The 26,322-nt window shown below is 44.5% G+C and overlaps 1 protein-coding gene across 1 annotated transcript in view; it reads right to left on the reverse strand.

Moving 5' to 3' along the window:
- Nucleotides 1-647: 647 nt before the first annotated feature.
- Nucleotides 648-26,322, reverse strand: part of LOC125453241 (heparan-sulfate 6-O-sulfotransferase 3-B-like) — a 48,895-nt gene continuing 23,220 nt past the window's right edge. Inside the window, 1 exon segment of the mRNA XM_048532558.2 lies at nt 648-3,107. Coding sequence (XP_048388515.2) covers nt 2,426-3,107 — 682 coding nt within the window. The 3' untranslated portion in view covers nt 648-2,425.

The following is a 26,322-nucleotide window of genomic DNA, read 5'->3' on the forward strand; positions in this document are numbered from 1 at the left end:
ATGTCCAAGATTATCAGAGGTGGTGTACAAGGTTATCAGAGATAATGTCCCTGCCCCTGGACCAGAAAGGCCTGGGTTCAAGTCTTAACTGCTCCAGTACTGTGCAATGACATCTCTGAAAATATTCATTGGAAAAATAGATTAAATAATAAAAAAGGCCAGTAAATGAACACTATTCCCATTAAATGATGGCACAAGTGCTAGAGGACACACGTTTTAGGATTTGAGTAAAATATATGGGATGTAGGAGGCAGGAAAAACCCATTTCTTTTAAAAGCAATGTAGGAAAAGTTAGCAACTCACTGCTTATAAGGGAGATGGAATTCAAGACAATTAATGATTTTAAAAGGAAATGGTCAGGCACTTGAGAGAAATAACTTCACAGGGGCATGGAGATGGAATGGGTCATTGTGCTGCTGTATTGCTCTATGGTAAGTCAGCACAGACTCTATGGACTGAACGGGCTCATTCTGTGTTGTTACATCTTAATGACTCAACCTACTCATTTTCCCATTTATCAAAACTTAGTGGATACAGAAGAAACAGTGGGGCCTTAGGTTTACTGAAGGAAGAACAATGAATTCAATTAAATCTGGTGACCAATATTTTGCTGGAACATTCAGAAAGGCAATCAACTAGGCTTATAATTAAATCATGTGTGCTTTATTGATGCAAATTTCGTTAATAACATGAAAGTGCAAAAAATGTCACAATATTGAGCTAACTTCAACAGATTTTTTTTAAACGTGGCCTTGTAATATGGCAGTAGCTGTAGTTATTTTGGTGTTGAATTTGACCTGATGCATGGATGTACTTGTCACAATTCCACAGTTATATATATTGTTCCTGAACCTGCACTGCCTGTTGTCTGACAAAGTACCTTTGACAATTAAATGGAATTCGTGCAATGAATTAATGTGACTGAGTTTTTTGAAGAAGTAAAGAAGATGATTGATGAGGGCAGAGCAGTGGGCATGATCTATGTGGACTTCAGTAAGGCATTCGAGAAGGTTCCTCATGGTAGACGGATTAGCAAAGTTAGATCACATGGAATACAGGGTCAATTAGCTATTTGGATACAGAACTGGCTTCAAGGTGGTGGTGGAGGGTTGCTTTTCAGACTGGAGACCAGTGACCAGTGTTGTGCCACAAAGACCGGTGCTGGGTCCACTGCTTTTCATCATTTATATAAATGATTTGAATATGAACATAAGATGTATGGTTAGTAAGCTTGCAGATGACACCAAAATTGGAGGTGTAGTGGACAGTGAAGGTTACCTCAGGGTACAATGGGATCTTGATCAGATGAGCCAATGGGCTGAGGAGTGGCAGATGGAATTTAATTTAGATAAATTTGAGGTGCTGCAGTTTGGAGAGGCAAATCAGGGCACAACTTATTCACTTAATGATAAGGTCCTGGCAGTGTTGCTGAACAAATTCACAGTTCCTTGAAACTGGAGCGCAGGTGGATAGGATAGTGATGAAGATGTTTGGCACACATGCTTTTGTTGGTCAGTGCATTGTATTTAGGAGTTGACATGTCATGTTGCGGCTATACAGGACATTGGTTAGGCTACTTTTGGAATACTGCATGTAATTCTGGTCTCTTTGCTATGGCAAGAATGTTGTGAAACCTGAAAGGGTTTAGAAAAGATTTACATGAATGTTGCAGGTTGGAGGGTCTGAGTTATACGGAGAGGCTAAATAGAGTGGGGCTATTTTCTGTGGAGCATTGGTAGCTGACAGGTGACCTTACAAAGGTTTATAAAATCATGAGGGGCATGGATAGGGTGAATAGTAAAGGTCTTTTTCTTGGGGGTGGATGAGTCCAGAATTAGAGGGCATAGGTTTAAGGTGAGAGGGGAAAGACTTAAAAGGGACCTATGGGGCAACTTTTTCACACACAAGATGGTGTGTGTATGAAATAAACTGCCACAGCAAATGTTAGAGGCTAGAGGCAATAACAACATTTAAAAGGCATCTGGGTGGGTGTATAAATATGAATAGAAAGGGTTTAGAAGGATATGGGCCAAATGCTAGCAATTGGGATTAGATTAATTTAGGACATCTGGTCGGCATGGACGAGTTGGACCGAATGATCTGTTTTCGTGCTGTACAACTCAGAGTCTATGACTCTAATTCATAACATTGAGAGTAATATCGACCCTAAATTTCCCACAACATGAACTGAACCGAGGGTGAACTGAAAGAGCGTACCAGTGAGATGGGGCCTGGGAATTGCGTAGAATGTAGAGGCGAAGATTAGACTGGAGTTAAAATTCCAGCGACAAAGAGAGCGCAAGACAGGTTTACTGTGGCTTGACACAGAATGATGCTACTGCAGGTTTCACACAGACCCCACGTGTGTTTTTTTAAAAATGTCAATTGCCCAGGATGAATGAACGAAGGGGCGGATGAGAATTAGTCACCACCTTTCTACCAGACTTGCATAGTCATCTGTCATCACGCTGTCTTTGCGCTTTGTCGGGATTCCGTGCGTTCCCTGCTTCTGGCACTTCCTTTTCTCGGACTGGCGCTCCTTCTGCCTCATGTACTGGAAACGCTGCAGGAAGAGATCCTTCGCGTAGTCGTAGAGCTGCACATCCAGAAAGTTCAGCTGCTCGATGTGCTTTCGGGTTTGCCGGTCCAGCGTCACACTGGCCACCCGGGTGTTGTTGAGTTGGGTGAACGGCGAAATGAACCTAAGCTGAAAGATTTTTTCGAACAGACATTGGGTCTTCCTCTGGAACTCGGTCAGTCCGAAGAAGGCCATGTCTTTCAGATTAGTCTTGGCGCTATGCAGGAGTATTTCATTGCGCCTGCTGGCTCCCATGGTGGATGCATTGTAACAGCCCACCAGGCTTAGGTCAGCGAGCATACGGACCTGGCGATTGTTGGCCAGGTTATAAGGGCAATTCATGAACTCCTGCAAACTGCACCCTGACCAGTCGTCCCCTGCGTAGCAGGTCGGAAGCTCATCCGGTGTCGGGGTCCGGCCATCACACATGTGTAATGCAGCCCTCCAAGTAGCTCCTCTTTGGACATGCCTCCATTCACTTAAAAAGCGGGATACCGGATCTCTCAGCATTGTTATGTAATAGAAATTCCTAGAAATGTGGAGAGAAAGACCATCTGTCATATTTTTTTTTGTAACAGAAGTGCAGCAAAAAGAATTCTGTTTGCATCTCGCTGTGCTGGGTAAACAATCTCCCCAGAGGCTTTCAGGCATCGAACTTGCCGCTTTTCAAATGAGCTACGTCACCATAAGGACTTAGCAAGAACTGCAGATGCAGGACTCAGAATCAACACAGTGCGCAGCTGGAAGAACATAGCATGCCAGGCAGCATCAAAGGAGCAACAAAGTCGATGTTTCCTGGGAGAGGCGATGGTGGTCATCGGTGCCGAATGTTAACTCTGATTTTCTCTTCACAGATGCTGCCAGATCTGCTGAGCTTTTCCAGCAACTTCTGTTTTTTTGTTCCTGATTTACAGCATCCGCAGTTCTTTTGGTTTTTATTTAGGATTTAAAGAGGCTGGGATCTTCCCAACAGCTGTACAAATGTGAAAGTCTGTACAGTGGATGCTGGAGATATGAAACAAAAATAGATAATGCTGGAGAATCTCAGCAGGTTTTGCTGCATTTGTGGAGACAGAAACAAAGTTAACATTTGGAGTACATTCTTCAAAACTTTCTTCAGCAGCCAGACCTGCCAAGTTCCTCCAGCATTCTCTTGTGTTTCTTGTTGCCCCATTGTTGGACTGCCGCTCCTTTTGAACATTGCCTAGACTTGTCGCAGCTCCACATTTTTTTCTGGGTCTTCCAAGCCAGAAATGCAAGGGGCAGTAGCCATTTGGGAGACCTGGTGGCAGCGGACAGGTGTCCAGGTGGTAGGAAGACAGGACAATGGCCTCATTTTGCAGAATTAGCTGCCACGTGTTCCATCCACTCTGAATGGTGACGAATGGATGGATGTGTGAAAGAATGAATAGGGTGCCGGCGGGATTTGAGGGAGGAAGGGAAGGTGTGTGTGGTAAATGGGTAGGCTGGATTGGGGAAGTGAGTCGGGTTGAGGTAGGTGAGGAATACATGTAGGGCGATGGTGGGTGAGGTAATAGTTGAGTAGGGTGGTGGTAGCTGGGTAGGGTGGAGTTTGGCAAGGTCATAGGTGAGTAGGGTGGATGAGGTGGGGTGCGTCAGTCTGGGGCTAGTTGCGCTGTGGAGGATATGCATTAATGGGCTATTTAGATCTGATCAGGAGAATGTTAGGCAGCAGGAGGAATAGTTGGATATTGGCATTGTTGGATCCCATAGGGAGTAGTCAGCAGTCAGATCAGTAGTTGGGATGCATGTAGGAGGTTGGATGTAACTAGGGTGAGGTCAGAAAATTGGTTGGATAGTAGCTGGGAGCCCAGAGGGTTTTAGGGGACTCTCAAGGAGTTGAGGGGGATATCAAAGTAAATGATATCCCCCAGTTATGTCACTAGCTGGAAGCTAGAAGTGTTTTTTTTTTCAGTCAGATGTTTCTTGCTGGATACATTACATGACACTGTCCAAAGTCTCCAACTTGGAATCAGAGAGATTTACATGGGTGTCCAAGGAGGAGGGGAATTGTCTATCAGAACTTTAAACTGGTTGGGTAATATTTACAGAGGGTAGTGGGTTAGAAATTGTGTTGTGACCTGATATGAATTTTCATTTGTCTGTTGTCTGACAATTAGGAGACCAGAAGATTTGGGTTTTTAATTATATTCAAATCATGTACTGAAACCAAATATGATTGGGAATGATGGGGTTTAGAGAGAGAGAAAAAAATGAGACAGAATCAAGAAATAACAGTTTTTATTGAGTTGCAAATTGTAAAGGAGTGCGACTCCACGCCTATAAATGTAAATTTACTGCGTCAGAAGTGTGTTTTGGCAGTAATGATGACTGATAATTAAAAATTCACTTCTACATGAATGCACTGGCTCTAATATTTTGTTGAGTATTTAGTGGGTATCTGGTGGATAAATATTACAACTTTAAATTAATTGCAATATCAAAGTCCAATTTCGAGGTATTGTTATGGCATGATCAGGGGATCCATTTTCTACAAGATTGTCAATAAGGTGCCAGTGGATTTCCAAACCTGTTTCTGTACCTTCCACCCTCCTACTGTACTTTCATGCTTGTCTCCATCACCCTTGACCTAACAAACATAACCTTTTGCCACTGCTGTGTAACCCTTGAACATTCTTCCATCACCCTGTGCATGATCACCATTTGCTTTGACATTCTATCTCTCTTCGCCTTCACCCATGACAACCCAAATTGCCCACTCTGACCGTGAATTCCTATTATCCCTCTCAATGTTTTCATTAGCTCCTTTGGAGTACCCCATGAGATCTCTGAACATGTGACTCTGGAATTAACCTGTTTCTACCAACCCAATCCAAACTCACTCTTGTGAATGTTCTCTCCATCAACCAACACTTCCGAATTTGACCTATAAGACCTTAATATTGACAGCATCATTCCACCGACCATCATTCACCCTCAAATCCCATTAAGAATCACACCCTATCCTACCCTTTATAGCACCACCACACCTAGGATGTTTGTTGCTTCTCTCCTCTGCACTCACTGTGTCCAAACATCTACCTTTGCACACACATGGACTCACCCAGCACCCCTGTGCCAGAGTTAAACCTGGAATGACTACTCACCTTAAACACAATTGCACAAAGTTAATTAGGTGTATTCACCCTTAAGTGATGGGAATTAGATACTACAAGACTTTTGTCCTGAGAGTGTGACTATTAAAATTTGTTCAGGCTAATGAGTGTTCATGGCATGCAAACATGTTACGAGTATGAACCTGCCACAGAGTAAATATACCACACACACACTGCTGAATTCACATCTACTTCTCCATGTCACACCAAGAAGTCTGAATTTTTCATCCCTTGTAAGTCCCCCAAAGAGTCTGCAATTGGATAATATGGGTTGTGTAAGATTAGGTTCATTACTTGAGTTAAGTTAGATAGGTTAAATGAGTCATACAAAATATGTGGTATGAGGGAGAGGTCAGCAGAAATAACGCAGAGTAGACCTTGTGCATCATTACTTCTGTTGGCACCAATCACCACAGTGTCCACTGAAACCTTTTCTAGAATAGTCAGACACACCATCTAAGATGGGAGGTTATGCAGATGTAACCTTTTCTTCAATGAATATGATGTGAAGTGTTTGGACGACATGGCTGTTGTAATAATTTAATTGGCCTGTTAACTGGCCATTGCCAATAGTTGTTCTCCATTTGACCTTTCTTCCATCTTTTCTCAGCTAAATATAAATCAAAATGCCTTCTCCCTGGTAATGATTGTCCCATCTCTCCTTAAATGCACTTATGTTGTTTGCTTCAATTAGTCCACATTCTTAACACTCTTTAAGCAATTTTTTTTATGAACTCCCTATGGATTTCTTGGTGACTATCTTGTATTGATGGCCTCTAGTTGTACTCTTCATCACATGTAATATATAATTATTTTAACAGGTTTACTACTTGTTGTACATGTTCTTGTGTGTTGCTTTATATTACAATATCATCTAAATAAACTACTAGTGGAAAGCAGCAGTTACAAATTGATGTACAAATTTTTCGAATTTGTGGCATTCCTAAATATGAATGCCATGACTCAACATTTAGCTCTTGATGTTAAAGGCACATGCCAGTAAACTTTCAATAAATCAATGTAAGAAAGGAATAATGCACTGCCAACTTTATCAATACAGCCATCTCCCTGAGAAATTGGGTTCTCATTACTGTATCTACTTTAGTGTAATTTATGCAGTATCTAGTTGACGCATTTGGTTTAGGAAATGGCACCACTGATGAGCTATATCAGCTTTGGTTAGGTACAATCAGGTGATTTTCTAGCATGCATTGAATCTTTGTTTCCACCAAGCTTATTTTCCCAGGTTTAACCGATAAGGATGTGCTTTTCTCGGTACTGATTTGCCTAAATTCACATCAAGTCTGGCTAATATAGTACATCCAGGTGTAATTCTACTGATTTTCTTGAATTTTGTAAATAACCTGACTGGACCTCCCCATACCATTCCACGAAGTACAAAACCACATTGTCTAACTGTCCCAAAGAACAGTATTGGCTAGTGGAATTGTAGAAGGTCCATATTGTGAACTGCCTACCTATGATTCTACCTCACTCCTCACTGCCCTTGTTGTTCCCTTCTCTCTTATTACCTGACATACTTGCTCTTGGTTGTCTTCTTCCTTATGATAATGTTGCTTTAACATATTTCTGTGCAAGCCCTAAATACTCACGGTGTGAAAACATTTTTCTTTCACATCACCCTTGCTTTGCTTGCATGTCACTTTATTTTTTTTTAGCGAGTGTGAATAGTTTGTTCCTATCTACACCATCCAGCTCACTCATGATTTTGAAATATCTTTAAAATCTCTTCTCAGCCTTCTTCTCTCCAAGGAGAACAGTTCCAACTTCTTCAATCTATCTTCATAACTGAAGTTTCTTAGTCCTGGGACTATTCTAGTAAATAGCTTCTGCGCTCTCTTTGATGCATTTGCATCTTTCCTATAATGTGGCACCCATAACTCACACAATACTCCACCTAAGGTCTCACAAATATCTTGTACACCTATATACCTGAATCAGCAGCCCCTCTTGCCAAGCTATTCCAGTGAAGCTGTGGCATTGATATCAAACAACAAAGTAGAAAATAGCCCACATATGTCCTAGCCATAAAATAACAGAATGCTCTTCTCAGAAACTTACTCACCAAAGACGTGCTTACTGGTTAACAATTCAGGTTCTCCCACAGCAATTCATCAAAGCTTTGAACCAGACATGGAAGAAAAGCTGAATGCTAAAAGAAATGGAAGAGTAACTTATTTTTCCAGTATTATGGGATTTATCTAAGTATGGCAATAACGAACTGTCTTAAAACTGAAGGCAGTAGGAGACAAGTGGAAACCTTCTGCAATGTTGAGTTCTATCTAATAAACTGGAAAATGATTTTAGTTTGAAGGTAGTTTTTGCAGGCTCAGAATGTTGTTGTAGGAATTTACTCGGGAGATGATGTACACACAACATTCTCTGGGGTCCAATCAGGAACTTAAATACATTATGAAGTAGGACTTTGGTGGTTTTCTGACAATTCCACAGTGTTCAGCTTCATTCTAAATTGTTGCAATCAGTCATACCAAAGCAGCATGACAAACAAGTTTGGTGACTCTCAGCTCCTCTCTGAAATTTTCTTGCACACCACTCAGAACAATTTGGAGTCAGCAACAAATGCTGGCCTTGTTACCAACCCCATATACCACAAAAGAATAGAGACAAAAAGGGCCAAAAAATTGAATTGAAGTTGAACATGTAGACAGGGAGAAACTATTACCACTTAAAAACAGGTCAAGAATGAGATTTAAAGTGATTTGTAAAAGAAGTAATGCAATGTGAGTAAAAACATTTTCATACAATGAGTGGTTCAGTGATTCTTGAAGTGTGGTGGAGGCAGGATCAATTGATAGCTTTCAAGAGGACGGTTATTTAAGTAGAAATAATGTGCAGAGTTATGGGCAAAGGGCAGGCATTAAGTCATGATGCTTCTTCAGAAAGCTGGTGTAGCCATGATGGGTTGGCCTCCTTCTGCACAACAGCTATTCTGTGATTCTGTACTGGGGTAATAGTGGCTAATCAGGGAGGTGGGAGGCAAATAGAACAAACTGTTGTTGCAAGTGAAGTGGAAATGACGGATGATATAAATCTTTGAAATGTCTTTCAAGACAGAATAAGAGGACTGTACTAAAGAATGGAGGTGAATATACAACTTTCCACATATGCACTGCATCCATGTCCTGATGAACAATGCCCTGCTGTTGACTACATGGATCACCAACAATGCCTCTTTCTCATGGCACTAGGTCTTTTCCCCATTGCTAATTCGTGGAAGGAATTGTATTAGCTGAATGTTGGCATTTACAGTGGCAAGACCCTTAAGACAAAGCTGGCATGGATCATTCACTTCACTCCTTGGGTTGAAAGCCATTGCAAATGGTTAAGCTTGTTTTCTGCACACACATGCAGGATTCTCTCAAATTGATAATGGGTTGTCTGCGGAAACTACTCTTCCAGACAGTTGTTTGTCAGCCACATGTAGGTGCAATAGAACCATAAAGTTTTGATCAGATCGAAGAGTAAAATGAAGACTAAGGGCCATGTTCCAATAAAGAAGAAGAGTGGGACATTCCAATCCTGTGAATCCTGGATTTCAGTCGATGTACAGGGATTGGATTAAGAGAAAAGGGGAGGCTTACTTCCGGCACTCAAAACTGCAGAAACCCAAGAGGAGTATAGAATGTGCAAGACGGAACTTGAAAGGAAGATTAAGACAGCTAAAAGGGGACATGAAAGGATATTGGCTAATAAAGAAAAATCTTAAATTGTTTTACAGGTACATTAAGGGTGGGCTCATTAAGGATCACTGTGGCAACTTGAGCATGGAGTCACAGGATGTAAATAGGGTTCTAAATGAACATGTTGGATTGGTGTTCACAAGTGAGAACGTTGATAATGGTATTGAAATCGGGGAGAAAATCTATGTACAATTAAAAACATTACAGTAGACAGTGAAGGGATTCTGAGTGGTCTGGCAGGCTTAAAAGTAGATAAATCTCCCAGGCTGGATGAAATGCATCCCAGGTTGTTGAGTGAGGTAAAGAAGGAAATAGCAGAGGGGAGCTTGCAAAATTTTCAATTCCTCCCTGGCCACAGGAGATGTCCCAGAGAATTGGAGTAGAATGAATGCAGTGTTATCATCAAAGAAAAGGGCAAGAGATAGTGTCATACAGTCATACAGCATGGAAACAGACCTTCCGTTTAACTAGTCCATGCTAACCACATTTCCACTTGCCTTCAATTCATGTACTTATCCAAATGTCTTTTAAATGGTGCAACTGTACATGCATCCACCACTTTTCTGGCAGCTCATTCCATACAAAAAAACACTCTATAAGCAAAAACCTTGCTCTTGATGACCTTTTTAACACTTTTTCCTCTCACCTCAAAAATATGACCCTAATTTTGGATTTTCTAATCCTAGGGAAAATACCTTTGCTATTCAACTTATCTATGCCCCCCATGGTTTTACAAATTTCTATAAGGTCACCCATCAACCTCCTATGCTCCAGTGAAAAAAACTTAGCCTATCCAGCCTCTCCTTATAATTCCATCTGTCCAACCAAGCTTAACCATTTACAATCAACCCTTTCCAAACTATCTCCAATTTAATAATATCCTTCTAATAACAAGGTAACCAGAACTGCACACAGTACTCCAGAAGAGGCCTCACCAACATCCTGTACAAGCTCAACATGATGTCATAACTTATACTCAAAGATCTGAGCAATGAAGGCAAGCACGCTAAACACCTTCTTTACCACTCTGTCTACCTGTGACACAAAATTCAAAAAGTTATGTATGTGAACCCTTACATCTCTCTGTTCTAAACAATATCCAGGGCCCTACTATTAATTGTATAAGTCCTGCCCTTGTTTGTTTTACCAAATTACACGGCCTCACATTTATCCAAATTAAACTCTGTTTGCCACTTGTAAGCCAATTGACCCAATTGATAGAGATCTCTTCATAATCGTAGATAGTCTTCTTCATTGTCCACTATACCACCAATTTTGGTGACATATGCAAGCTTATTAACTATGCCTCCTATATTCTCATCAAAATCAATTATTGAATTACAAACAAAAGATATGATGTGGAGGTGATAATGGGAACTGCAGATGCTGGAGAATCCAAGATAACAAAGTGTGAAGCTGGATGAACACAGCAGGCCAAGCAGCATCTCAGGAGTACAAAAACTGACGTTTCGGGCCTAGACCCTTCATCAGAGAAGGGAATGGGAGAGGGAACTGGAATAAATAGGGAGGGAGGGGGAGGCAGACCGAAGATGGAGAGAAAAGAAGATAGGTGGAGAGGAGAGTGTAGGTGGGGAGGTAGGAAGGGGATAGGTCAGTCCAGGGAAGATGGACAGGTCAAGGAGGCAGGATGAGGTTAGTAGGTAGGAAATGGAGGTGCGGCTTGAGGTGGGAGGAAGGGATGGGTGAGAGGAAGAACAGGTTAGGGAGGCTGAGACAGGCTGGGCTGGTTTTGTGATGCAGTGGGGGGAGGGGACGAGCTGGGCTGGTTTTGTGATGCAGTAGGGGGAGGAGACGAACTGGGCTGGTTTTGGGATGCAGTGGGGGGAGGGGAGATTTTGAAGCTTGTGAAGTCCACATTGATACCATTGGGCTGCAGGGTTCCCAAGCAGAATATGAGTTGCTGTACCTGCAACCTTCGGGTGGCATCATTGAGGCACTGCAGGAGGCCCACGATGGACATGTCGTCTGAGGAACGGGGGGTGGGGGGGAGAAGTTAAAATGGTTCACGACTGGGAGGTGCAGTTGTTTATTGCAAACTGAGCAGAGGTGTTCTGCAAAGCGGTTCCCAAGCCTCTGCTTGGTTTCCCCAATGCAGATGAAGCCACACTGGGTACAATGGATACAGTATACCACATTGGCAGATGTGCAGGTGAACATCTGCTTAATATGGAAAGTCATCTTGGGGCCTGGGATGGGGGTGAGGGAGGAGGTGTGGGGGCAAGTGTAGCACTTCCTGCGGTTGCAGGGGAAAGTGCTGGGTGTGGTGGGGTTGGAGGGGAGTGTGGAGCGGACAAGGGAGTCCTCCGACACTTCCGTCATCTACAATCCGATCCCACCACCCAAGACATTTTTCCATCCCCACCCTTGTCTGCCTTCCGGAGAGACCACTCTCTCCATGACTCCCTTGTCTGCTCCACACTGCAGCCCAATGGTATCAATGTGAACTTCACAAGCTTCAAAATCTCCCCAGACTCTGTGTAGTTATTTCAGCATTGACAAGAGTTGGATAGCATATTCCTGAAGAAAATTCACTTGCAACAGTCATCTTTGAGTTAGGGTAGGCATTTCTGGCATCATGCTTTTATTTGAGAAGCTTGACTTATTCAATCCTGCTGTCAAAGACTGGGCTGAGTATGTGGAAATAATGCATTATTTTTTCCAAGCAAATGACATCGGGACAGATGAAAATTAACAAATAATCCTTCTGACTGCTAATGGATCCACGACATTTTTGGTTATCAGGAAGCATTAGATATTAAAAGCTTTCAAGAGTTGACATATTTAGCTAAGGAATATTATAGCCCCAAACTTCTTCTGAGACACTATCAGTTTTATTTGGCTGTTTGAGACCAGAGCAATCTGAAATCAGGATTTTTGGCAAGATTAAGACAGCTGGCAGAGACATCTGGCCATTATTGGTGTTCCTGCTGCTGTTTCAACTCACCCGTCCAGAAAATTCGTATATAACCTGGCCTCCATCTTGGCACATCTACACCTGCTGGTGAAAAAAAGATCAGGCTTGGAAATAGTTATGTAATCAAGAAGTAGCCTTTCGGGAAGTGATAAAGCAGCTATTGTCATAAGAATCTAAGAAATGGGAGTAGGTGTATGACCTGGCCCATTGAGACTGTTCTGCCTTTCAATAAGATCATGGCTGCTCTTCTCGTGGACTCAGTTCCACTTACCTTAACCCCCTTCCCGTGTTCACCATAACCCTGTTTCTACTGTTCAAAGATCTCTCTCTCTTTGCCTTAAAAATATTTGATAAGTTGGCCTCAAGTACTTCACTAGCCAAAGAATTCCACAACTTTACAACCATTTGGGAGAAGAAGATCCTGCTTGACTCAGTCCTAAATCTTCTCCCCCTTACTTTGAGGCTATGCCCCTAGTTTCACCTGTCAGTTGAAACAACCTCCCTTCTTCTATCTTATCTAGTCCCTTCATAATTTTATATGTTGCTATAAGATACCCCCTCATAAATTCCAATTAGTGAAGTCCCAGTCTACTTAATCTCTCCTCATAAGCCAACCCTATCAATTCTGGAATCAATCTAGTGAGCACCCTCTGTATCCCCTCCAGTGCCAGTATATCCTTTATCAAGTAAGGAGACAAAAACTGTACAATGTACTCCAGGTGTGGCCTCACCAACATCCTATACAGTTGCAGTGTAACATCCATATTTTAAACTTCATCCCTATTGCAATGAAGGACAATATTCCATTTGCCTTCTTAACTAACGCTGCAGTTGCAAGCCAACTTTTTGCGACTCATGCACAAGAATACACTGGTCCCTCTGCATAGCAGCATGCTGAAACTTTTATGATTAAATAATGGCCCATTTTATTGTTATTCCTTCCAAACACAGATGCCCCTTGCATTTACCAACATTGTACTCCATCTGCCAGACTCTTGCCCCAACCCATCCATATCCTTATGCAGTGTCCTTTACACACTTTGCCCCATACTCGTTTTATTGTCATCTGCAAACTTTGTCACTATACTTGGTCCCCAAATCTAAATCATCTATGTAAATTGGCAACAATTGAGGTTCCAACACTCATCACTGAGTCACACCACTAGTTACTGATTACAAACAGGAAAAACACCCATTTATCCCCACTCTTTGACTTCGGTTAGTTAACCAATCTTCTATCCATGCAAATGTGTCACAGCAAAACAAACGTCATCTACAAAATACCTTGCAAGAACTGTGACAAACACTACATTGGACAAACAGGCAGAAAGCTAGCCACCAGGATACATGAACATCAACTAGCCACAAAACGACATGACCCACTATCACTCGTATCCTTACATACAGATGAGGAAGGACACCACTTTGATTGGGACAACACATCCATCCTAGGACAAGCCAAACAGAGACACGCACGAGAATCCCTAGAAGCATGGCATTCCAACAGGAGCTCCATCAACAAACACATTGGCTCCAAATCGATCTACCATCCTCTGAGAAAAAGAAAGGGAAATGACATCACCAACCCAAGGAAACCTAAACAGATAAATAGAAAGCAGGACATAACACCAGCGCTTCATCGGAGGCTCATTGTTGATGTTACCTCGAACGGTGACAAAACATCTGGGAACAAACCGGCAAGCTCAGTGAACCAGCTTACATCTGGAACACAATAAAGACCCACTCTCTTGTGGACCGAGAGGAGGAGAGTGCTGTCTTGGAGGTGAAAGGAGGACGTCGGGTTGGCTGTGCACCCTTGCAACCAGTGGATCTTAATGCTGGCTTCGGCCTAACGCTGGTTCAGGGGAGTAGCCAACCTGCAACAATGGCTGCGGCAAGTGCTCGTGCCCCAGGTCAGAGGGTCCGGAACACCATCCGTGTTTCTGTAAAGAAGGTGGATGAAGGTGCACCTGTGGACCGCACCTTCTTCGTGAAGAGGGTCCTGTTGGACTGTTGTGGGTTCGCTGCTGCGGACATTTACTGCCTGCAGGATTTCCCCGGAGGAGGTTTTTACGACGTGACCTTCAGGAGTGCCAAGCTTTGCGAGCGCTTCCTGGAGGTTTTCAAGGAGAAAGGAGGTGAGGGCCCCCTCCCTGTATTGACTGCTGTCCTGCTGTTTGTGATGCCAGCGCAGAGGAGCCGTATGGTGACTGTACACATGTACAACCCGCAAATGCCAGCAGTTGATGTCGTGACCTTCCTTGGAAGGTACGTGAAGGTGGAAGGGGACCTAACTGACATCATGGACCCCTTTGGCATCTGGACGAGTAAGAGGCAGGTCAAGGTGACGCTGAGGATGGGCGCGGATGGGAATGTCGTACACCCACCGTCCAGCTTCACGATCGGCGGGAGCAGGGGCTACCTGACCTATGCAGGGCAACTTAAAGTCTGCCATGCCTGTGGTAGGTCAGGTCACGTGGCGGCCGACTGCAAAGCCACCATCTGCAGGAACTGCAGGGAGGAGGGACACCTTGCAAAGGATTGCCCACAAGAGAAAAGCTGCAACCTTTGCGGGGAAGCGGGCCACCTCTATAGGGCATGCCCGCGGCGGGGGACGACCTATGCCCAGGTCGCCGGCAGGGGCAATGCGGGGCCAGCCACCCCGGAGGAGAGGAAGGCCCCAGCGCCCTGCAAGGACCCCACTAATGTGCAGGAGGGCCAGGCCATGCAGGAGGGCCCAGCCCCGCAGGATGGGCCCGAGGCCAGCAAAGCACCCCTGCAGGCTCCGATCCCCCCCGACAACCAGGAGTCGATGGAGGCGGCGACAGGCGACCCAGGGGAGTGGACAACAGTCCGGAAAGCGAGGAGGAAGGTGCGTCGACGGTCCCAGGAACCGCAACCGTCAGGTGGGAAGAGGCAGCTACAGCGGGGGCTATAAGAGCTCCTCTGATGAAGGGGATTCGGAGAGGGCCCACCCGAAGCAGAAGTTAAAGATCTCGAGGGAGAAGGAAAGCAGCACCCCGTTTCAAGGTGACGGGAGGCGTCCTGAGGCTCCCTCCGACACCCAGTCAAGTGCCGCTGGAGCACTGGAGAGCCCCCCGGAACTTCCAGGCAGGAAGGAGGAAACAGCGCGTCCCCAGCCTGACCCGGAGCCGGACCCTCCTGCCTCCGCACCCCTGACGGGGGGATGCCACCTGGAAGGCAGCACAGACGGTTTCCTGAGCCTGGAGAGCGTCCAGCAGTTAGCCCAGGCAATGGGCATGAAGGGACAGATGGAGGGGCTGGACCTTGGACTTGGGGAGGGTACTGCGGTCACTGCCCACAATGGGGGTACGAGTTGCGAGCATTAATGTGCGCAGTGTCAGGTCCACCGCAAGATGTGTATCCACGTTGGCCTACCTGACCACCATCGAGGCGGACCTCCTGTTTCTGCAGGAGTGCGGGATACCGCACCTCGGTAGGTACGGGAAATGGTCCGGCGCCTGGACCTGTGGGCCTTCGATCTGGTCGGGGGGTAATGACTGTCGCTCCTCGGGCCTGGCTATTCTGCTGCAGGGGGCGCAACTTCACCATTTCTCAAGTTCAGGAGGTGGTGGGGGGGGGGCGCCTCCTAGTGGCTGACGTCACCTACAGGAACGCTCCCCTGAGGCTGATCAACGTGTACGCCCCAGCGGTACGGAGTGAGCGGTTGGCCGTCCTGCAGCCGCTTCCACCCCTGCTGGCTATGTCCAGGCCGGTCATCCTGGGCGGAGACTTCAACTGCATCATCGATGCAGATGGAAGATCCGACGCGGGGACAGCGGGTGAGGGGAAGTCAACTGGACGTCACGTCCAGATTCCTGATGAGCACGGTGAAGGACGCCAAGCTGCTCGACGTCTTCAGCACCCCTGCAGACGGAGCGCCGCGGAGGTACACTTGGTCATGGCCAGACGGGTCTATTCGCTCAAGGATAGACTTCCTGTTTGTGTCACGGGCGTTCTCGGTCAGGTCCACCGGCGTCAAGCCGGTTTTCTTCTCTGATCACTGCCTCCTGCTGGCCGACTGTCACTTACAGGACGACCAGCCGGCCGGCAGGGGGACGTGGGAGCTCAACACGTCACTGTTGACCCCAGAGAACGTCGAGGAGCTTAAGAGGGAGTACGCCAGTTACAGAACCGTGAAACCCCTCTTTGAGTCTCCGGGCGACTGGTGGGAGATGCTGAATGAGAACATCAAGAGGTTCTTTGTCCTCAAGGGTGTTCGGAAGGCGAGAGAGAGGCGGGGAAAGCTGTCGCGACTGCAGAAAAGGGTGCAGAACCTGCTCCTTCAGCAGTTGATGGGGGTCGATGTCACGGAGGATCTCCGAGGTGAGGGGCCAGCAAGCCTCACTCTTTGCCGCGGAGGCCTCCAGGTTAATCTTCCGGTCCAGGGTCCGCTCCGTGGAGCAGGACGAGACGTGCTCGCGTTTCTTCTTTCAGAAGGTACACAAAGAGAGCTCTGTGCTTAGCCGGCTGAAGGAGGATGACGGCTCTGTGACGTTGTCTCGGCCCGACATTTTGAGGATCAGCAGATCCTTCTATGCCAGACTGTATGACACGAAGCCCACGGACAGCACGGCCTCCGAGTCATTCCTGTCGTCTATCACGGAGGTCTTAGACGATGGCACGAGGGAGTGGCTGGACCGGCCGATATCCCTGGATGAGTTGACCAGAACCCTCAAGTCTTTGGAGAGGAATAGGACTCCCAGAAGCGACGGCTTACCGGTCGAGCTGTATTCCGCTCTGTGGGACCTGGTCGGCCAGGACCTGCTGGAGGTGTACGATAGCACACTTCGGGCAGGGGAAATGTGCAAGTCCATGAGGAAGGGCATCATCACCCTCATTTACAAGAGGAAGGGGGAGAGGGAAGAAATTAAGAATTGGCGTCCCATTTCACTGTTGAACATGGACTACAAAATCCTGGCCAAGGTCATAGTCAACCGGGTCAGGTCTGTCCTGGAGTCGGTGATTCACCCTGACCAAACCTGTGCTGTGCCAGGCAGGAAGATCGCTGTGAGCCTTGCGCTCATCAGGGATACGATCGCCTACGTACAGGACAGGCGGGTGGACACCTGCCTCGTCAGCCTGAACCAGGAGAAGGCCTTCAACAGGGTCTCTCATGCTTACATGAGGGACGTCCTCTCCAAATTGGGGTTTGGGGAGGGCATCCGCAATTAGATCTGCCTGCTCTACACCAACATCGTTAGCGCAGTCTCGATCAACGGGTGGGAATCGGACAGTTTTCCTATCAGATCTGGGGTCAGGAAGGGCTGCCCGCTCTCTCCTGCCTTGTTCGTGTGCTGTGTGGAGCCCTTCGCCGCATCCATCAGGAAGGACGTGAGCCTGAAGGGCGTGACTATCCCAGGCAGACAGCTAACAGACCTATAATTACCTGCCTATTAATGACTTTTACTATGAGGACTGATGCAAAGTATTTATTAAACTCCTCTATCATTTCCTGACTCTCCATTTCCCCAGTGTGTTAACTTTGGTTTCTCTTTTCCTTTTTATAAATTTGAAGAAGTTCTGTCTTGACATTAGCCTCCATGTTTATCTTCTTCCACTTTATTTTTTGGTCATCCCTTTGTTGGTTTTTAAAACTTTCTTGATCCTTTCCCTAGCACTGACCTTTGCTGCATTGTATGTTTCTTCTTTTAATTTTATGTTTTTCCCGAGTTCCTATGTTAACCACAGTCGTTAAATCCCCTTCCTAGAATCATTCCTCACTGGGATATATCATTGCTGTGAACTATGAACTGTTTTCTTAAAAGCCTGCAATTGTTCCTCAACCATTTTTGCTGCAAAACTTCTTTCCTAGTCCACTCCAGCCAGCTCCATAATGATATTTTGTTTTTACATTAACTAAAATGAAAAAAAAACACTAATATCAATCTAATACTGAAGTACCTATACATTTTAAGAAATTATAAGAAAACCCTGGAGACCAAAACACATACTAAATACTCTCCAATCCCAACCACCAATCAGCTTCTTTTGCAGCATCGCATCATGCAGTGATTTGTGATGTCACTCTATTGTTGGTTTTCAATAGAACATAACAAAGAACAGAACAGCACAGGAACGGGCCCTTTGGGCCATGATGTTGTGCTGAACATGGCACCAAATTAAACTGCTCCCTTCTGCCTGCTTTTAGCCCATATCCCTCCATTCCTTGCATTTCATGTGCATATCTAAAAGTCCCTTAAATGTCCCTAACGTATCTGTCTCCACCACTACCACTGGCAGTTCCAGACTCCTGCCAATCTGTTAAAAAACCTGCCCCCTCATCTCCTTTGAACTTTTCCCCTCCTACCTTAAGTACATGCCACCTAGTATTAGACATTTCAACTCTGAGAAAAAGATTCTGACTGTCAACCCTACCTATGAATCTCATAATTTTATCGCAATATCAAGTCTCCCCTCTGCCTCTGCTGTTCCAGAGAGAAAAAAAAACAAGATTTTCTCATCTCTCCTTACAGCTCATACCCTTTAATCCAGGCAGCACCCTGGTAAGCCTCTTCTTCACCCTCTCCAAAGCCTCCACATCCTTCCTGTAATGTGGCCACAAGATTTGAGCACTGTATCAAGTGTGGCCCAACCAAAGTCTTTTAAAGCTGCAATATGACATCCTGACTCTTGTACTAATGTCCCGACCAGTAAAGGCAAGCATGCCATATGCCTTCTTTACCACCCTATCTACTTGTGTTGGTCACTTTCAGAGTACTACGGACTTGAACCCCAAGACTTCTCTTTACATCAATGCTGGTCAGGGTCCTGCCATTAACTCTATACTTTTCCTTAACATTTCATTCCCTAAACAGCAGCATGTCACATTAGGTAGGAACTGCAGATGCTGGAGAATCTGAGATAACAAGGTGTAGAGCTGGATGAACACAGCAGGCCAAGCAGCATCAGAAGAGCTGGAAGGCTGATGTTTCGGGCCCTGGTCTCCCTTTCTCTATTTGAGACAACCAGGTTCCCACAATAATATCAATATACTATAAGGTTTCATCACACTTTAATGTGGTGCATGGTCAAACACTTCTTAAAATGAAAAAAGGACAACATCTGGAAATGCCAGAGAAACTCAGCAGGGCTAACGCATCCTAGTCACTGTTGGCCAGTTAAGTTCCATCTTATAAAAACTCCCAAATAAATTGAGCCCTATTATCCCATTGCATTCTAATGTCCACCATATTAACATTCTGTTCCCTGCTGACTTCCACTCACTCACTCTGTGGGTACATTCCACTAGCACATCCCTAGCCAGCTCAATCTTTCCTCTAAAGGCTGGGCATTTATTTATCCTTCTCCCTCCACTGCATTACCAATGTTGAAGGAAGAGGTGACTATCTTTTGTGAGCTGCTGTACCTTTCATTCCCCATGCACAAATTAATGAGAAAGAACAGCCTCCCTGGAAACCTGGAAAATGCAGAGACACTGCATTCCAATTATGGAAATTAAATATTATTTTTAGCATTGGCTGACATGCTAAAGGACAAAAATCAAAACCATTTCTCCTCATATTTGGGAAATCAAACATTTTCCACATGTGATGTATGCTTTGAGGAGAAACTGCTCATATTCTCCAAATCTGCTTGTTTTATTAGTGCAATCGACTCAAAGGAGTTACTTAGGTGCTAAACTACAGCAGTTTTGAATGTAGTTTGTTGACTCCCATGCCTAATTGAGTTTGGGATATTGTGAAGGGTAAATATCATTGAATTCTGAGGCATGGTGTAGAAAACTGGCCAGTTTTATTGATTATTGCAAGTGCCCAGCCTCCAGTCTTACAAAGTAGATCACTCTTTGAGGTGACAAGCTCCTTCTCCAGAAGCAACAGCATTGCCTCATTTATATCACAAAACAAATCTGGAAATTAAGGCTCCCAATGGTAGTCTATTTACATAACAGTGTACCTACAAGATTCTTACTGCACAACTGCATTCACAGTCTAGAAAACACAGTAAATGCAATTTTGCTGACATCAGAATGATGAACAAGCTAGCATGTTATTAGAAACTGATAATATGTATGTAGTCAGGTAATTGTAGTGATTGAAACAAGGCTGGCCAAATGGATTTCATTAAGTATATGATTGTGGCTGCTAGTTTGAGCCAATCAGGGAGTCCTAGCTGACATATATATAAATAGGAGTCTCAAGGATTCTCCTCACCTTAGAGTCTGGCTCTGAGCTAGCTGGTTATGGGTCATGTGTAAATAAAGAGTAGCTTGGTGATGGGATATTGGCCTCCATGAATTATTTCAGTGGTGATGAGAAGCAACAGTATGCTCCTAAAGAAAATTTGCTTGCAACTGTGTCTTTGAGTTGGGGTGAGCATTTCTGGCATCATATCTTTTGGTAAGTTTGACTTGTTTGATCCTGTTTGGAAAAATTTTTCCTAGTATGTGGGGAAAAAAAATTGTGCTAATTTTTCAGTGCAAATGGCAGATGAAAAATGAGTAATTCTTTTGGCTGTTTTGTGGACCTGCAGTGTTTTGTTATTAGGAGCTTAACTTTTCCTGAGGCACTAGAAACTAAAACTTAACAGATGACAGATTTAATTAGGAAATATGATACCAGTCTTCCTTGAATTGAGATGCTATTGGTTTTATTTGGCAGTTTGATAACCAGGAGAATCTGTACTGGAATTTTTGACAAGGTTAAGATGATTGGCAGAAGCATTTTAATTTTGGGTTAGCCCTCCATGAAATAGATTCATTAGTATGTATGATTAATGGGGGCAAAAATGCCCACCAGTTGAAGCCCACCTGGACTTTAATGTACTACAACTGGCTTTGTCATTAGAAAACATGGTTGACTCTGAATTGCCCTCCAATTAGGGATGAACAATAAATAGTGTCTAGTCAATGACACCCTTTTTTTGTGAATGAAAAAAGATGATGCAAGTGGAGTATGTGACCCCACAGGGCATCCTAATGAAAGTGGACACTTTATTTTATAAATCTTTTATATTGTTCCTGGCTTCTTTTCTCAGCCATAGTTGCCTCCTCCTTCCCTTAGCATCATCTTCCTTGGGATGAATTTCTGCTGAGTCTCTTGAATTACTTCTGCTCCATTGTCTTTTCTGCTGGGCTCCCCTGCCAATCAACTCTGGCCAACTCTTCCTTCTGTTTGTAGTTACCTACACTCAATTACAATAGCACTACATCTGATTTAAGCTTCTCCATCAAACTTCAGTGGATTCTAATATTATATAGTCACTGGGCCTTAGGGATTCATTCACTTAATGCTCCCAAATCCAGTCTGCTTCATTATACATTACCAAATCCAGAATTGCCTGTTTTCTAGTGGCAGCTATGAAAAGCTGCTCCATAAAAACAAAACCATCTTATATTGCACAAATTCCTTAGGATCCTCTATCAACTTGATTTTCTCTGAAGTCTACTATGATTGTAGTAATACCTTTTTACATGCCCTTTCTATCTAACTTAATTTCTGTCCAAATACTGACTACAGCTAGAGAACCTGAATGCAACTCCCATCAGGGTCTTTCCCTTTGCAGTTCCTCAGTGATTCCAAAATAACTTTTATTATTGCTGTGAAACTCAGGCAGTGTTTTATGAAAGCAAATTTGACATACAATATGTTCTAGCTGCTTTAGTTGGATAACTTGCATTTACTTTGCAAACAGACCTCTAAATGAAAGACCCTGTTGCTTGAGTAGAAATGTATGAATCTAACCTTTGTGAAAGCTCTCAAACATGTATTTATTGATGCCATGTTATTTAAATTCTGTATGCCACTACCACCTAGTTTATCTTTTTAAATTGTATTTATCTGCAGTGTCTTCTTTTAGTCACTGGCTTTACCTCATAGGCTGAGTAGTTTCTTTACACTTACAACTTCAACAGCTATTGCTACAGCCATCTCCAGACCTTTTTAACATTGGGATTTAGGGAGACCATAAGCCAGTTGCTGGGATTTTCATTTCACTCATTGAAGTGGGATGGGGGGGGAGGAAGGAAGAATGGCCTCAGCAACATCTCCCTTTCTGCCCTCTACCACTACCACAAGGGCAGGGAGGCAGTGGGCTCCAGAGACCATCTGCTTTTATCAAAAAAGCAATTGACTGCATCTTGGACTCACTAAGAACCTGTCCAAGAAATTCTCCATGCAGATGGCCATATTAGCTGTCTGGCATTGTATCAGCTACTTGGAAACACGAACCATAGCAACTACAGCAACTCAATATCAAGGAGGCCCAGCCAACCTAGACCTGCCCCAATTCCCCCAACTACCAGACTCTGTCGAGACTCAGCCCATCAAGGCCTGACTCTCTCTTACCTGCAGGTAAAGACACACTCCTCCAATATCTAGGACCGGAAATTCCTCCACCATGACCTCTCCCTGAGGAGACCAAATCTGCTCAGGCCCAAACTCATGTGCCACCTTGGGGAAGGCCCAGCCTGATTGGGCCTGACTCTCTCTCCTGCCTGTTGAAGCTGCAAGCTGGCAGCACTGACTTCCGGACTGGAGATGCAGGAAAACTACAAGGAAATGGGGGAAGATGTGCTGGCCTGAAGGTTGGAAAAAGTGATTTCAAGACTCTCCCTCCCTGTCATACTCCTAGCAAATGTCCAAGGTATCAAAAACAAAATCAATAAACTTAGATTGAGACTTCCCTCTTAGAGGGAACTGCAAGACTGTGCTTTGCTTCAGAGACTTGGCTCACCCCTGCCATTCCTGATGGTACCCTAGAAGCTGACAGGTTCTCCTTACACCTCATGGACTACACAGCACTCTCTGGTAAGGTGAAGAGTGGTGGGTATGCTTCCTGATTAATACCACCTGGTGCTAGGATGTAGTGACCCTAGCAAGCCACTTCTCCCCAGCTTGAGATTACCTTACAGTTAAGTGCCATCCCTCCAACCTACTAGTTAATTTCTGTCAGCAGTCTATGTACTATCACATGCCAATGTAACAAGTGTTCTAGACAAGATTTTATGCTACTACAAACACCCTGGAGACAATATTCCCAAGGCCTATTAATTGTGGCTGCTGACTTCAACTCAGTCAACCTCAAGTAGGTAAAACCAAAGTATTACCAACACCACCTCCTTCAAGGAGCAAACATTCTAGATTGCTGTTACACAACTATCAAAGACACCTACTGCCCCAGCCCTGCCCATGCTTTGGAAAATCCAATCAGTGTAGTTATTTCCTCCTAGCTTACAAGCAGAAGTTGAAACAGGAGAATTCTTCAGAGTACAGTGCTGGTTTGATCTTGGTGGAAGACCATCTCTGGGATTGCTTGGAATCAGTGGACAGAACCACGTTCAGTAGAAAACCTAGATGAGTATGCCACCACAGTCATGGACTTCCATAGCAGATGTATGGAGGGATGCATACCAAACAAGTCAGTTCTCCAGATGTAAACCTTGGATGAGCCAGGAAGTCAGCTCCTAAAGGACCAGACATGCAGCATTCAAGTCAGGTGACTTGGACCAATACAGGAATTTGAGATGACCTCAAAGGCCTGGGATGCTAAGAGGCAATACTGGACCAAGTTAAAGGCCCAAAACTACCAAACAGACACCTGCTGCCTATGTAAGGCCTAAACAACATTACAGGGTACAAAAGGAAGCAGTGCAAGTTAGCAGACAAAGACACTTTTCCCTGACACAATGGTGTTCTGCTCAAACTGAACATAGAAAGGAGAGATGTGGTCATGCTGCCCTGACAGCCTCAGACACCTGTCCCTTCCATCACCACTTCAGACATCACATTGGTCTTCCCAGGAGTCAACACAAGCAAAGTGACTGACCCAGACAGTGTCCCTGGATGAGCACTTGATCTTGTGCTGACCAACTGTTGGAAGTAGTCACTGCTGCCTACAACCCTCCTTCCTACAAGCCAAAGACCACCATCCCCATACCTAAGAGCACATGCAACATGCCTTAATGACAACCACTCAGTGGCTCTGACCTCCATCAAAGTGCTTAAAGACTGATCATGGCCCACATCAACTCTAGTCTCCTGGCTGGCCCCAATCCCCTAAACCTTGCTTACAGCTATAACAGGTCTACAGAATGCCACTCCTAGCCCAGCATTCATGCCTAGAACATCTGTACTCCCCTTACACCTACAACTGTTGCTAAATTCCAAATGAACACCATCTATAAGAATGCCAATCCCACCACTACAGTGGGATTGGCAATCTAACAAATCGAACTACAGAAGGTAAGCAGAAGGCTTGATGTCATGGTGTAATGCCAACAATCTGTCTTGACTGTTGGCAATACTAAAGAACTCCTTGTCCTTAGAAAGGAGGAGAACATACCCATCTACATCAACAGGACTGAGGCAAAGAATGAAGAGCAACTTCCACAGTGACAATAACCAAAGATCTGTGTGCTTCTCAGGCAAATGCTACAGTCAAGGAGGCACAACAATGCCTTCTGTGATTCAGGAAATTTGGCATGTCCATAAAATCCTCCCATTTCTGTTGATGCACCATTGAAAGCATACTGCCTGGGTGCATAATGGCCTAGGTAATGGTGACTGCTCTGCCCAAGACTGTAACAAAGTACAGAAGGTGGTGTGCACAGCTCAGACCATCACAGAAGCCAACCATACATCCAGGGAACTCTGCTTGCATGGCTTGCTGCCAGAGGCTGCAAACAAAGATCCATCACATACTGGTAATGATTCCCTACAACCCCTTCCATCAAGCAGAGAATGCAGAAACCTGAACATGAGCACGTTCAGGAACAGCTGCTCCAGGTCATTATCAGACAAATTTTCTAGTATTGTTGATCTTGCTTTGTGCCCACCCTGTGCAATATAACCTCCTATAGCTCTGTCAAAAAGTTGGATCTGTACATCCTTTTGCCTACCTTAATCAGCCTATACTGCTGAAACCAAAATTTTCACTTTTGATGTGACAATAAATCAATAGAAGTAGAAAGAGTTGATGACAAGATTTTTTCTTTTTCCTGAATATTAAATGCTGCAGGGTGAGTTGTATTCATTATGGTGGAACTTGGAAGTTCTTAGCTTTAGAGATAATTGTTAGAATGCTAAGTTTTTCACTAGCATTAATTGCAACATTATAGCTTGTCAGCCTTAGTGATAAGCTCCCTGGTAAAGGCAGCACACTTAATTGGGTAGGAGTTTTGCTGATGAATGAAGCAAACAGAACAAAGTTGAGCATTGTGTATTTAGGGAATTTGATGCAGACAGCAAGGAGATGCTTTTCTGCACTGTTTTCCAGAAGTGGACCAAGACAAGAAATGGAAGGCAGCTAGATCAGCCAGTTTTTGGTTGAGTGTTTAAGATTTTTTCTCAACTGGGCAGTGCTTTAAATTGGAGATATACTTAGCATTAAATTCATAATGCAACTACTTCAATTCCTTATTATAACTAAATCATGTTGATATTGCTAAAGTTGAAACCTAACTTGCTAAATATCATTAGTAGTTCCTCATTGAGGATGATGCTCTTCCCCTCTGAGTCCACAGGTGGCTGTACAGCTCTGTAACAACTGCAGACTATTACACCTGGGGCAGGTGGTGGTCCTAGGAGAGATGGCCAGGCATTGGTATGGAAGTGTGCTCTTTGCTGTCCTTGCTTGACTTCCACCTTGCCCAATAGCAAGTCTCAACACCTTCCTGGATGCTCCCCCTCCACTTTAGACAGTCTTAGGCTAGTGATTCCCTGGTGTCTGTGGGAGTACTGCACTTTGCCAGTGAGTCCTTGAGGATATCACTAACTTGCTTTCTGTCTGCCTGGGGCTCGCCTGTTATTTCCAAGCTGGGACTAAACCTGCTTGCAGAGTCTCATAGATAATGAGAACTGCAGATGCTGGAGAATTCCAAGATAATAAAATGTGAGGCTGGATGAACACAGCAGGCCAAGCAGCATCTCAGGAGCACAAAAGCTGACATTTCGGGCCCAGACCCTTCAT

Source organism: Stegostoma tigrinum, chromosome 6 (assembly GCF_030684315.1).
Source record: "Stegostoma tigrinum isolate sSteTig4 chromosome 6, sSteTig4.hap1, whole genome shotgun sequence".
Lineage (NCBI taxonomy): Eukaryota > Metazoa > Chordata > Chondrichthyes > Orectolobiformes > Stegostomatidae > Stegostoma > Stegostoma tigrinum.